This window comes from Pantherophis guttatus, chromosome 6, assembly GCF_059756535.1.
Source record: "Pantherophis guttatus breed Tessera chromosome 6, ASM5975653v1, whole genome shotgun sequence".
Classification (NCBI taxonomy): Eukaryota; Metazoa; Chordata; class Lepidosauria; order Squamata; family Colubridae; genus Pantherophis; species Pantherophis guttatus.
This window is the reverse complement of record NC_142068.1, coordinates 68,356,686-68,372,091: the sequence shown is the minus strand read 5'-3', so window position 1 is coordinate 68,372,091 and position 15,406 is coordinate 68,356,686. Positions and strand designations below refer to the sequence as shown.

At 34.2% G+C, this 15,406-nt stretch overlaps 1 protein-coding gene across 14 annotated transcripts in view; it reads left to right on the top strand.

Annotated features, from left to right (window-relative positions):
* The window catches only part of CPEB3 (cytoplasmic polyadenylation element binding protein 3), a 92,046-nt gene extending 78,552 nt beyond the window's left edge, over positions 1–13,494 (top strand). For all 14 annotated transcript variants that reach the window (XM_087871701.1, XM_087871700.1, XM_087871698.1 and 11 more), the window contains 4 exons: positions 3,967–4,085; positions 8,363–8,477; positions 11,335–11,516; positions 13,028–13,494. In XM_087871701.1, coding sequence (XP_087727827.1) covers positions 3,967–4,085; positions 8,363–8,477; positions 11,335–11,516; positions 13,028–13,255 — 644 coding nt within the window. In that variant the 3' untranslated portion in view covers positions 13,256–13,494. The remainder of the gene's footprint in view (positions 1–3,966; positions 4,086–8,362; positions 8,478–11,334; positions 11,517–13,027) is intronic.
* Positions 13,495–15,406: the final 1,912 nt, after the last annotated feature.

The window sequence follows — 15,406 nt, the reverse complement described above, 5'->3', positions numbered from 1 at the left end:
AATTATATCAGTTTTGTGAAGCAGGAAAATGTTCTTCTCCATGTATAAATACATTTCTAAATACATTGTTCAATGTTTGAAATATTGGCTTCATCTTCCTTGTCATCTATAACTTTTGTTATCTATTTCTGTTCTAAGGTTGAATATGCCATTGCATGTCTGCAGTGAAATTCTAGCCATAATCATACTGTGTTTTCTGTGGTTTCGTAACCATTTTTCTTGATATCCTGCAACACAGGAGTTATTTGAATCTTTTGTATAATAACTATCCAGACTGGGTGGGTAATTTCACATAAAGACATTGGTATTATTCATGATAGGACAATCAATACCACACTTTGTAATCATAATAAGTACCATTTTCCACAATCCTAGAATTGTACAGTATACAATTCTGACTGTTCTTCACTATTATTGAAAAAGTGTGATCAGAGCACAGAGTGTAGGATACAAATGTTTTTGTACCTTTTTAAAATATCCAAACATTTCCTTATCAGAATAATGTCAAAATAATTCTCAAAAACATAGTACATAATAATTACTGTTAAAAACAATTGCATTTATCCCAGTAACCTTTTAATATTTAGAGCACTCTTTAAAATTTTCTTTGCAAATGCTAGTCCATTTACTTGTGATGAAGAATGAAAGTGTATCTTTCAATAGGTATAAAATATCTATGAATGAGAAAGTTAAAACTACCTTGATTATTTAAATGAAGCTATTAATATATTAACCTATAAATTTATTTTGTAGTATGCTAACGTTTTATTTTTATTTTATCAGAGGCCTAATATGCATTCAGTTCCTAATATTTTCTTTTCATTAACAGTTTAGCCTTTTCTGTTTGTGCTAAAGATTATAATCTGATAGAGATTCTGCTCGGGTGCCAGGAAGAGGAGAAAGCCAGCAGTTTCTGTATTCCCCAAAACACTATGAAATCTTCCTCATTTTTATGTTTTAGAAGCATCGGAACATACAAGAATAACAAGGGAATATTCTTCACTCATAGCAGCATTTCATAAGTTTTTCCAACTTATTAAAATTTTATCATATTTCACTTCTATATTCAAAGTGGAATTTCTGTGCTTTGGTGAAGAATCATTTTAGTGCAATTTTCTTTCTGCTTATAGCATTACTGAATTTCTTCATACCATTTAATATAATCTAACTTCTTTGGTTTAGGAAGGAGAACTCCAATAAAGAATTACTGAGTTCTCAAGGCATCCTGGATTTTGGAAGATTAAATCAGTGCTCTCTTGTGGTTATTAAAAACATTCTTGGGTGAAATATATTTTAGCAGGAGACAAGGATATAGTCTTTTCTATTTTTTGCTAGGGCACTAATATGAGAAACAGCTTTCAAAATGCATGCCAGTTGCCCATGAATGTCTGCCTGAAAGTGATAAACACTTTGTCACAACTGTTTCAGATTATTTATAACTGACTTCTGAGCTGTCAGAATTTTAGCAGACACCTTACAACATAATGATTAGAAACTCTGTTAGAATTCCCAGAATTGCAAGATCTCAGCATTAGATGGGAGATTACCTCAACTAAGAAGTCCACTATATAATACCTCAGTAAAATTCTCAGTGCTAGGTGTCCATATTTAAAGTTCATAAAATAAACACTAGAAACATGTCTCCACAATTGAGCCTGGAATTTCCATTGCAATTCATTACAGGCATTAAGTGGGTCACCACATTTCCTGATTTGATTTTACGACTGTTTTTACAATGGCCATAAAATGAGTCACCACAGTTGCTAAGCAAATCATGTGGTCATTAAGTGAACCACGGGGTCATTAAGCAAATCCACTCTCTGAAAACTGGCAAAAAACATTGCAAATCTTGTGACTGCAGGATGCTGCAACCTCTATAAATTCAGACCGGTTGCTAAACACTTGAAATGAGATTATGTGACTGTGGTTGGGGTGGGGGAGGATGGCAGTTTTAACTTCAAGGATGGGTCATAAGTAACTTTTGGGGATTTGTCATAACAGTCTTAAAGTGATCGGTTGTTAAGTGAGTACTATCTGTATATGATTCATAATTTTTTCTCTGTTGGGTAGTTCTGTGTTCGAAAACAAAATGTCTCTATCCTTCAGTGCAATAAAGTAGTTCATTTGTTTAAAACAAGGCATTCAGCAGTTATATTTGAGGAAAATTCCAACTAACTTGAAGCCAGATTGTAACTGGAAAAAACTAAAGCTCTGATGTATTTTGGTGTTTCTTCCCTTATTCTTTGGCTTCTTCTTCACCTAAATTGCATCCGTTCCTTGTAGCAATATATACAGTAGCTGCCAAATAAAAATATTGTCTGCATTACTGTTCTTCCTTTGCATGTTTCACATTCTTATGGGAGGTATATAATTAGAATATAATTATTTATTCTGCTTATTAAGTTGCTGGATGCCATAAGAATGCTTATGTTTTTCCTAATCTATTGAAACAATTAACATCTTCTAATTTTTCCAGACATCTCCAGATGTTCAAATTTTAACCTTTAGTTCCCAAACAACCTCCTGTTTGTTAATCCATCAAATTTATTGATATTATCCTTGGGATATTGTTATTGTGATGATACCGAATAATTTATCAGGCTTTCCTATTTATAAAATTACTAAGGAAACAGTGACATTTTTTGCGTGTATTTAACTAGCAGATTATAGTGCTAGTTAACTTATTATGAATTTATAACATGCATTAATTAGGTATGTTGTTTACTCTGTTACATACGTTATATGTAATTTCTATTATTCTAATGATTATTTAGTTCCCAGAATATCATTTCTATTATTATGTAAATATTATGTTACTGAAAAAAAATCACAAATAAAATATAAATACATTCTTAAAGGAAAATCAATTCTGTCCAATCTCATAATCATAGGTTATAACTTACAATTATAAATAGAACATTGGAATGCTATGAATTATATAAATGGTTGCACACAGATGACTTTTTAAAACTAAAGCTAAACCAAAACATAAATAAGAGAGATGAACAAGAAACAAAGAAAACAGAGAACCACCCAATTACTAATTTGGTTCAGTTGTCTCTAATAAGAAAATATTTGATACATAGATAATTGTGAAAGCCAGAATAAAGCCTACTAATATGAAGTGAATAGTTTAAAAACTCTAGGCTAGAAAAACTGTACCCTAGAATACCAAAGGAGTTGGTTATATAATTTTTATATATGATCCTTGAGTAATTGTGAAAAAATAATTAAGTAGCAGATGAGCGGAGAACAAATCTTGTCCCTGTCTTTGAAAATATGAAAAAAAAGATCCAGCAATCTATAGATCATTCAATCTTATATAGATACCTTTAGAAAATCCTAGAGCAATTAATAAACACATTCATATATAAGAACCCTGAAAATAATGTAATAAATATATGCAGTCAGCATGGATTTGCCAAGAACATGTCTTTCCAGATTAACCTTATTTAATTATTGGTTGGACAATTCTCCTTAATTATAGGAATGCTATAGATATGCTATATGTTGATTTCAATTAAATATTTGATACCTCATGATTGCTTATTAGCAGGATAGCTATAAAGCGAATTTTATAACTACATATAGTCGTTGTTTAGCAACCAGTTAAACTGCCTCATTTAGCAACTGTTCACAGTTACAATGGTGATAAAAAAGTAAAATTATGATCATTCCTTGCATTTTCCATCTTGTCTATAAAGCGAAGATAAGCTGAAGTAAAATCCTAAACACAATTGTGTTTTCATTTAGCAACTTCTTCCTTAACCATTAAGTTGCCAGTCCCAATTGTGTTTGCTAAACAAGGACAACCTGTAATGTTATGGTTTGGGGTCAGGGATATTGTGTTTTTGAAGACATTTTGAAAATACTGTGTTATTTTACAACCTTCATGTTATATCTGTGGTTGTTTTGTACTGTATTTTTTATAATTTGTATTTACTAACTTTATTATTTTCCTCCAAGGTTATGCTTTTCTGCTATTCCAGGAAGAAAGCTCTGTTCAAGCTCTGATAGATGCCTGTCTAGAAGAAGATGGTAAACTTTATTTATGTGTATCAAGTCCCACTATTAAGGACAAACCAGTAAGTAAAATTATAATGTTGTCATTTCTTTCAATAATTGAAACAAAATGTTCTGAAAAGGAGTTGCCTGTTCAGTTTGATGAGGGCAGTTTTAGGACTATAATCCTGAGTTTGCTTAATCTTCTTAAGATAGTACTGGTAACCTTCAAGGTTACATTGAAGGTCATCTGTGTATTCAAATATAATCATTGCATCCATTATACTGTCCATTATGTTCATTTTATGTACACTGGGAATCCTAAAACACTCTGTCCTGGTCTTTGGCATGTGTTTAAAAATTCTTCATCTCAACAAAACAGCTGTAATTAAGATGCAAGAAGACAAAAAAAATTACCTCAGTGCTGATTTTGCTCATTCAGCATATCTATTTAAACTCATTATGATCAGAGTTCAGTAAGCATTGCAACGTTCTGCTGACTTAAGCTTCAAATTATGTTACTTTCTCCACAAGAGAATTGGGGAGATACCATACATTTGGATTGTTTAGATTGATGACTAAAATTTTATTGTTTTCCTTGAGCAAACAAATAAGAATATAACTATACATACATAACAAACAAGCAAATAACTAACACAATTTCTCTCTTTCTTTCTCATACATACACACACACACATACACAGTGTGTGTGTGTGTGTGTGTGTGTGTGTGTGTGTGTGTATGTGTGAAAGAGAGTGAGCGAGCAATGTACTTCATAATATACAATGACATGGAATCATAATAACTAGCATAGAAGCATCAAATAGCATGTCCTTGCCTGTATCATATTACATTCAGTTGAGTAATAGGAATAACAATAATAATATACCTTATATATATATGGAATTGACCAGTATATAAACATATGGCTTACAGTATATGCTGCTCAGTTCAAAAAGGTTGGCTTACAATAATGCAAATGTAAAATATTGGGCTATTTACTAAAAAAAGTCAGTGAAAACAGAGTGATTGTCCCAATATAGCAAATAACACAAAATAACTTGACTCATTGTTTCAGATTTATCAGTTCTATGTGAACATTCCCCCTATATTGTTACTGAGGGGAAAGTATAAAAATTCTACATAGAATGAAATTTTAAAACAGTAAATAAAATGGTATTAGCTGTGGATATGTAATATCTACTTATTTCACATATAAGATTTATCAGATTTTTGTTGTTCTTTTGAAAATGTTCAGTACAGAATATTCATGAGTTTATCTGCGTTCAGCTACTAACCACTTAAATGAACAAACTAAATGCTTTCCATTCAGACAGATCACTTAGCCTAAGTAAATAAATGCATTCTCTTTTCACCCAACTTTCCTTTAGCTTTCAAAACATTATTAAGTAGCAAAAACTACATTTTTTATTGCAGAGGATATTGTTTGAACATCCTCTGTCTTTCAAGGGTTGGATCATAAAGAGTTTTTACATTCCCCACCCCCCCAAAGTAAATAAATTACTTTTTAAAATTACTTTAAAAATCTTTTCCTTATTAAAAGGAATTTAACATGTGGTATTAGATGGGGGTAGAGGCAGTTGTTCAAAAAATATAAACCCCTTTATATAAAATGAAATTAGGAATGTGTTTCTGTAATCCTGGTTTCTTTCTATTTTATAGTGCTACTTATAGAAGGACATTTTAAAGGAGATATTTAAACCTTAATATGTTATCTATTGAAATCATAACAAGCATTTAGTTCAGAGTTGTGCATGTTTAATTTGAGAAGCATGAAAAGGGGAAGAACTGCTTTATCCCTTTCCTGTTCACAAGTTTATCAGGAACCAGAATCTTTATGCTCCTGACAGCTGAGCAGATGCTTATCTGCTTATCCTTCCTTCCTTCCTTCCTTCCTTCCTTCCTTCCTTCCTTCCTTCCTTCCTTCCTTCCTTCCTTCCTTCCTTCCTTCCTTCCCTCCCTCCCTCCCTCCCTCCCTCCCACCCACCCACCCACCCACCTTACCTTACTTTACCTTACCTTACCTTACCTTACCTTACCTTACCTTTCTACAGTTTCTAGTCAGTTCAAGGGAGGTGGAACATAGCAAGCTGAATTGGTCCCGAGACTGGGAGGAGTGTAGCAGAGAGGCAGGCTCAAGTGGACAATGACGCAATGAAGATATAAAAACACAAACTATAGCTACCTGCTACATCATCTTGCCCCAAAGAGACAGGCCAATAGGGTTTTCAGATGGGCAATTCTATATTAGTCAGACAGTAGACGGGGTTGTTGAACAGACAGATGGAGTCTGTTTATAGTGTAGTGTTAGCAAATGGGTTGATTGGCTCAACACATTCTCCTAGGCAGGATTTTATTTTAAGTTGATTTTTTAAAAATCCAATATGTTCGATTTTTAATTTTTAGTTCAGATTCTGAACTAAAGTTTGAATATATAGATTTAGCATCACATTTTGTAGGAATCTATAAGTAATTTAGGGCTTTGTGTAGGGATACACCTGGCCCTTCAACCCTGCCATTAGATTGTCTAGTATCATTTATTCTGGAATAAGATCCTACATGCATATACAGGAAGTCCTTGCTTACCAACCATTCATTCAGCAGCCATTTGAAGTTACAACAGGACTGAATAAAGAGACTTACAACTGGTCCTCTAAGATGGCATTGGCATATATTTAGATAGTTGCAACATCTCACGGTCCCATGATCACAGTTTGCAACCTTTACAACCAGCTCCTCACAAGCAGAGTCTTGGGAAAGTCAGCAGGAAGTTGCAAGCCATGATTACATTATGTCAAATTTAATGACCCATGGTGATTTTCTTAATGACTGCAGATGGAACTTCCAAACCGCCATCATAAGATGGTCGTGGTATGTGATTTTTCATTTTACAACTACTGTATTTTTTGGAGTATAAGACACACCAGAGTATAAAACGCACCTTAGGGGGAGGAAAATAGGGAAAAAAAATTCTGCCTACCAGGTATTCATCTGGCTAGAGTCCTTAGTCTGCTCAGCTTCAGCAGATTAGTTTGCTGGTTTTGAGCATTGGTGATAAAAAACAGCTTCTAAAGCACAGCTGATCTTCGGAGAGAGAAGCAATGAGAAAAGCAGGCGAAGCTGGAAGATTGCTTTGCTCGTTAGCGCCTTGTTAGGGCTGGAAAAAAGCTTCGAAAAAGCTACATTCGGAATATAAGATGCACCCAAATTTTCAGCCTCTTTTAGGGGGGGGAATGTGCATCTTATACTCTGAAAAATATGGTACATCACTTAATGTCAGAGTTGAAAGTCCAGTTGTGGTCAGTAATATATGTGAATCATTTTATGTGGATATTTCTGCATTTAAGATTTGATTGCTTCTTAGATTGTAATAGCAAAAATAGATACTGTAAAAGAAAGGTTATTAATTATAGATACTGAACAATTATGTAAACTACAAAATAGCCTGGACTTTATTCTCATATAAAAGGAAAAACTGAGTGAGTCAAGATTGAAAGGATAGAAAATTTTTATCTGATATAAACTAAGTTGAGTACTTCGTTAAGATATATATCGAATAGTTTATGAATTATCATATTCTTTGTTCTGCACCTTAATCTGAGGTTCTGTGTTTTTCATCAAAATTTTTCATGTTGCAACAGCAAAATCTTTACATCTTCATGTTTGCAGGTCCTTTATTATCTTGTAACTCACAACTCTTATTCTGTTCTGTACTTGTCAACTATTCATGGTATATTGGATGCTTCATATTTGACCTAAGTTGTATTAATATTATAGTGTCTCTATGTTGCTTTGATATTTCAGAGAATAGGTTTACACATTTTGTGGGCATCTTAAATAAATAAACTAGTAAGCTGTATATCTTTCTACTTATACTAATATTCTGTGTTGCTATGCCATTCAGAAGTGAACCTCTTACACTAAGCTTTGACTAATTTTTCCTACTTGCAAAACAAGTTAATATTATAATTGACAGACATTACTGTAAAAGTACGATCGAAGAGATTCCAGGATGGTCTATAGAAATTTATCATTTTCTATGGTAGGCAACCAATGTATGAGACTAATCTTGCTATATTGGCAAAGGCTAATGTGTATTTTGTGTTCTTTAGTTAATATAGTCATGAAACAAGGTCAAGCCACATTGTAGATGTTATTAATGGTTTTACTGCAAGTTTTCATGGAAAACATGTTTTTGTAAAGAGGACTTCTAAAACATTTTAGCCCATGAGTTGATTTTGATATGTATAGATAGATAAAACATTGCATAAAAGTTGTTGGTATTAGATTAATTTTCAAAAGGCAGATTAAAAGGAAGTTGATCTTTGGAATATTTCAGGTACAAATTCGACCTTGGAATTTAAGCGACAGTGACTTTGTAATGGATGGTTCTCAACCTTTAGATCCCAGAAAAACTATTTTTGTGGGAGGAGTTCCACGACCCCTCCGAGCTGGTGAGTAAAAGTATTAAAAGCCAGCTAATTGTGAAAAACTGCTTGAGGCTTGATAAAATAATCTGCCTAGTTCTATTTAGGGTATTTCAAATGAGTAAATTCTACTTCTCTTCTTTTTGTATAGTTTCTATTTTAAATTGCAATTAATGGAGCCAACTGGGTAATCTCACAAGTGATTTTTGCTTGATATTCTCTCTCCTATATTTCAAATTTTCTTCAGGATGATTGGGAGATCTTCTCAAACAGCTATTACTAGGGGTTGTAGCTCAGGAGAGAAAATAAGTGAACATTGCAATCCTACCTCTTTATCCTTATAGACAGGATTTTGGGTGTTTTCACCAAAGGAGTCCTTCCAGTTACCATAGGCAACTATATTAAATTCAAGAGGGAGTATTTAAAAAAAAACAACCCCTGAAAGCACTGTCATTTCAAGTGAAGAATGGCTATTTCTATAAAAGTACTACTAATTCCTTTTGTTTGTCATGATGAGTTTTCAACTTGAAAGTAATTTTCTTAAACTAGTGAAATTGAGAAAACTGTGTGAGTATCAAAGACTCCTCTCTGGGGTAAAGTAATAAATTTGAGCATAAAAAATGATATGGAGAAGCATTTGAACAATCCTTCAGGGTTTTTTTAAATGAAAGAAAAACAGTCCTCATAATATATAGTTAATATTTAAGTCTTTCTCTGGAAATATCAGATTATTTTAAATAAAAATCCTGATAATTCTTGGTACATATTTGAGTATTCAGTTCAAATTTACAAAGTGCAAGTTCTTTAGTATATGTCTCGGATCCCCAATTTTTTTGCACTGATGGGTTCATTTAGAATTTTGACATATATTCACAAATGACTTCTGAGGGAAGGGATTTCCCATTTACAAAATGCCTGCCAGGGGATATAACAGGTTTAGCAGCATCTGTAATAAATCCCAAAGACATCAAAATAACATATGTATTATGACATCATTGTACAAGTGATGAGAGTATATAATTGTCCCATGATGTCTTGTATAAGAATGTAAATTGTCATTTGCATAATGACATAAGAAACAATTATTCCTCACTTTTTCAGATGCCTATGGACAAATTCCAAAGTACATATTTCACTTACTAACTTGTATTCTCTCTTACTTGGGTCCTCTTTCTTGTACCTGCTTAGCATTTTTAGATAGTTTATAAGAGGCATTTGGTGGTCCCAGAGACATTCTTGGGAATAAAAATCACATTGGAGTTTGGCATTTTTAAAAAATAGCCTTTTAAAAAAGGTATGACTATCATACATATTGCAGACTTGGTAAGCATCTAGAATAAAAAAGCCAGTTTTTAAATTCCATATAGAATATTAAGAACATACCTAATTGGATTTCTAATCTATTTGCTCTTGATCAATCCAATTTAATCTAGATTAATATAGTTACCAATCATTGAGTATAATCTATTGACCAATATTGATGTGCATATTTTATCATCTTGGTTCACTAATGGGATAAGTGTATATCAGGAAATGCCTGTATGATACCTCCTGTCTTTGGGAATGACTACAGATATTCCTCCCTTATCCACCACACATTTAGTGACCATTCAAAGTTTACAAGCACACTAAACAAAGAGACTCTCTGTCCTCAAAGTTGTAGCCATTGCAACCTCTCTGTGATTTGCAATTTGGGCACTAGACAACTGGTGTGCATTTACAATGGTCATAGTGTCCCGTTGTCCTATGGTCATTTGTGACCTTCATTAGAAAAGCTAACAGGAAGTTACTGTCCAGTAATGTTGTGCTTAACAGCCTGTGGTTATTCACTTAAGAACCGCAGCTGGAACAGATGGACTGACATTGTAAGTCTGGCATGGTCACATGACTTTCACATTATGACCACATTACTTAGCAATGGAATGGCCAGACACAACTGTGATCAGTAATTGAGAATTACCTCTACTGTTATTCTAAAAAAGGTTGATCTGAGACTTCTTCCCAAATAATTAATTGCATCTATTTCTTTAGATTATGTACTGTATACAACCATCAACTATTGACAGAATCACTGACACGTGATTTCTTTTACTATAATCCAGTAATAAAAACAACATGTTCCCAAAGAGAAACCTTTCCTTATGCATTGGCTAATACTTTAGCTTTTGTCTCAATATTTGTAACATGTTTAATTAGTGGCCGCCTTTGCTATTTTATTTGTAACTGTTTCTTTTAACCATAGCTGATATTGAGATTGCTTTACTGTAGTTCCATTTGATTACTTAAAATCAACTCAAGACTTTTTAAAACACAGAATACTGATTTTGATGCATTTATTCTATTTTTATTAATATGGCATGTATCTCATAGTTTCAATTGTTAGGTCAAGCCATTTAGGAAGAGGTTTTTGGAAGTGGTGGTAATAATCTCCTCCTTGGGATATTTGGTATCCAAAGTATATTTGATATTTTACATTAATTATCTCAATTAAACATACACTCCTGAAAAAATGTATTGAAATACTACCTATGATTACTTCTAATGATTGAAATTGCAGTGTTTTATTAGTTATAATAGTGTGCTGATAATGGCATTATTTTCTTATGGCTAATCAAATTTTGCTGTATGTTTGTCTCTTGTGTGATCGGTCAGAGGGTGTTCTGTATTAGATTTCTTGGGGGTTTACTTCATGTTCAATTTGAGGAAGGTCTTCCTAACTCCTTTTGCCACTCCACATTGCTCTCAACGTTTTGTAGTTAATGGAAGACAATTGAGGGATCCGCTTCCTAAGAAATAAGTAAAAACAGTAGTAACAGTATAGAAGTGCCAGAGATTCTGATTATAACATTTATGCCCATTTTACCATATTCATGTTCTTTTATAGTTGAACTAGCTATGATTATGGATCGTTTGTATGGAGGAGTCTGCTATGCTGGCATTGATACAGACCCAGAGTTAAAGTACCCCAAAGGTGCTGGTAGAGTGGCTTTCTCCAATCAGCAGAGCTATATTGCTGCTATTAGTGCACGCTTTGTCCAGCTCCAGCACAATGACATCGATAAACGGGTAAGTGAAGCATCTTTGGTCGGCTTAACTCTTCAGACATGTTGCACAGATGCCTGGTGAAGTTGCACCATTCATTGATCTATAATCCAGGATTACCCAGTGTGGCTAAAAGTTGCTTTACAGAGACTAAGACTATAATATAAATAGTACATTTTTCAAAAATGCTTTAGAATAGATAGGGAGTACATGTTTTGATCATAGTGTCTAATATGTTTACAAGAAAAATAAAGCAGTATGAGAAAGGTAGAACTTCTAATAAAATATTAAGGCTAAATATATTTTAACATGGAACATAAATATGCCTGATAGTTTTACAGATAGTTCTCCCTTTCTGACTATTTGTTCAGCATCTGTTTGAACTTATGATGGCAGTAAAAAATTAGTCTTACAACTGGTCCTCAAATTAGTAGCCATCACAACACTTGGCAACCGCCATGCATTTATGATGGTCATAGTGTCCCACAGTCATGTGATTGTCTGTTTAACCCTCACAACCAACTTCCAATAAGCAAAATCAATGGAGAAGCTGGAAGAAGTCACAAGTTATGGTCACATGACATTGTACTTAATGACCCACAGTAATTCGATTAAAGTCCATAGCTGGAACTGATGTCATAAGTCAGCCCAGTCCATGCTATCACACAACAACTGCACCACTTAGCAAAAGAGTTGCCAATGTGGTCAGTAAGTGAGGAATATCTGTATAGGCCTTTCCGTTCTAAATCTCTAGTGAGGTTAAACTTGAGAAAAAAGAGATGCTAAACATTCCTTGTATAGGAAAAGAAATGACAGTAATATTTTAACAATGATTAAATTAAAGGCAGAATTTTTTTGGTAATTTACGTAACAAAAACCAAGCTTTCCTACAAATACTGTGAAATATGGAAATTTAGCTGTGATCCTGAGCTAAAATTGCTGGAATCAATAACTAGAATATTGATGCCAAGAGAATTGCCACAGGATTGATAACAAGGAACTCTTGCCCATTATTCATTCTTCTTGTTCCTTGATCTGCAAGAGATAATTGCAATAATATATGACCCTGATAACTCTCCTCTTTTCCATGTCTATTTGTTATTTATATTTTTATATCTTCTAAATGAAAAGCCTCCCTCTTTCACTCAATGGGCTGTATTCAAGTGTAGCCATCAGCTGAGATAACTGTATTCCCACCACCGCCATCTCCACCAGCTTATGTCTACAGGGTCTGTGCCATAACAGACTTACAATTTATGAGAAGAGTGGTATCAGTTATTTTTTTCTGATACAGTTTTTTAAATTTGCAACATGATATGACAAGATAAACTAATTCAAATTACCACTCCTATTCTATATATGTGATGTCTGAAAGCTGAAAAGCCATTTCTCCTCATTTTAAAGCTAGGGCGTTCTGGCTTTTGTCTACTTTGTGAGAGGTTGCCCTATGGGGTTCTGCTCAATTCTGATGTGCAAGGCTCATTCCCAAATGCTCTTTATTTACTGACTGACTCTGTACCTGTCTCCTTTTACAGGTGGAAGTAAAGCCATACGTGCTTGATGATCAGATGTGTGATGAATGCCAGGGTACTCGCTGTGGCGGAAAATTTGCCCCGTTCTTTTGTGCCAATGTTACCTGCTTGCAGTATTACTGTGAATACTGTTGGGCGAGCATTCATTCTCGGGCTGGACGAGAGTTCCACAAGCCACTTGTGAAGGAAGGAGGCGACCGGCCCCGTCACGTGCCCTTCCGTTGGAGCTGAGGCCCGGGCCGAAGGCCAGCAGTACTGGAGCCAACTGGATTGAAGGGGAAAGGAGTGCTGCCTCAGGGCTTTTGTGTTCTGGAAATCTGTGCATTCATCCTTGACTTTAATGAAGAGATGGGTCTTTTTATTATGATGATGGTTATGATTATAATGATGATTATGATGATGATTATGATTATTTACAGTCACATTACTGAACGCTATGTCCAGTATAATACAAGCCTAGCAGAGTGTAACTGTACTGATTTTGCACTTTGATTCACACAAACATCTGCTTGGTACCTTAATTTCTTACCTGAGACTTGTCACGGCTAACAATAAGTAGACTGCTATGGTCATCAGCCTCCACTAGGTTGGTGTATATGTGATTAAGATTTTTTTTTTTTATTATGTACTTTTATTTTAAAACTGGAGCATGCACTTATTTTCAGAAACTTTGATTTGCCCCTAGCACATGATTTACCAAAGGTAACACTCACAAGTAGGTGGCAGATGTAGCAAAAATTTACAGTGGATATTCAGCAATCATTCAGAGTAGGAATAACCCTAAACAATATTTAGTTGCTCTCTATTTTTACTGATAAGGATGATACCTCATAAGCCGGATCACATTTTCTCCACCCCCACCCCCACCTCCCCATCCCTTTTCTGTTTTGCTGAGGGTTTCCTATTTGTTTAGGCCTTTTAGTGTTATGTAAATGTATGCTGCAATAGCTTTTGCTGCTATTAAGATGGTATTACTAATACCACATTACTCTATTCAAGCTAGGGTATCATTTAAAAAAATAATTATGTGATTTAAAACAGTGATGGCTGCTGAAAGAAGATCAGTAGAGCATTCAGAAAGCTTCCAAGGAAGGTCAATAGTTTTGACTGCATGTTTAATCAGGTTGACGCATGCAATAATTTTTTTTATAGATGTCTAATACAAAAATCTGCCCACAGTGCACCAATTAAGATTCTATGTAGGCTACAAAGTACTCAATAAAATAATTTAAAACACACACACACACACGCACAGGTTACTGACTGGAGGAAGGCATGTCTAAGTCTATATAGATGCTTCTGAAATTAAAATCAAACCATAGCCGTATCACCTATATTATGACAAGATATTTTTTAAAAAGAATAGATGTAGAAATATCCTTAAACAGATTTGTGAATGATAGACGAAGTACTTTGCGGTGCTCTGTTCTATATTGTGCAATTTATTTTATATAGTAAAGTGATTATGTCTAGTACTGTGATCAAACTAACTGTTTAAGCCTCTATGTCTACCATTCACACTCTTTGGAAAGTTGAACCATAGACACAAATACATATGCACACTCACAAAATAAATGTTGAGCTCTTAGTTCCTATCTCATAAACGCTTGCACTATTTATGTAGCTGCAGCCCATGTCCAGGAAACCAAAGAGCTCACAATAGCATATGTACACTACCAGCTTAGATAGCGGCTGATAAAACGGGGCCCATTTTTGATTGGGAATAGCGGTGCTAAAGAAATGTCTGCATACAAAAATTAACTTGGGTATGATATTTAATTTCTTAAATCCTGGATGTATCCTGTGAAGCTTGAATATATTTGAAATCTAATCTGAACAGTGGACATTTTTTTAGCATATAATATGGGGCTACAAGGCAAACACATAAACACATATTAGTGTGCTATTTATGAAAATGTGAGAATGTGTACATTATTTTTCTGGGTTTTCTGTGGGTTTGTTCTCTCCCCCCACCCCATCCCTAGTTTTGGAGGTCTGGGGACAGTCTGACTGGATATGGCGCCGCATAGTAGATGTTGAAATGTCCCCATTTTTTGAGTGTTGTGATGGCCTTGTTAATGTTGTAACTTTCTACATTTTCTTTTAGTATTCGGTTGGAATTATTGGCTTGGGGTGGGAGGGGGAGAAAATCTTTCTCTGTTGAAAAAAAATAGTTTTTTACTGGTTTAAAAATATTCATTCTTCTTGGTATCCCTTTTGCAATTTCTCCTGGGCATTTTTGTGATATTGCTTTATCTAGCCCAGCAATCTATTATGTTTTGTTTGGGGTTTTCTTCTTCTTTTCCCTTCTTTTTTCATCTATACAAGATTTGTTATGCACTACTTTTTGTAACTAGACAGTTTTCAATAGTTGGCAGATTA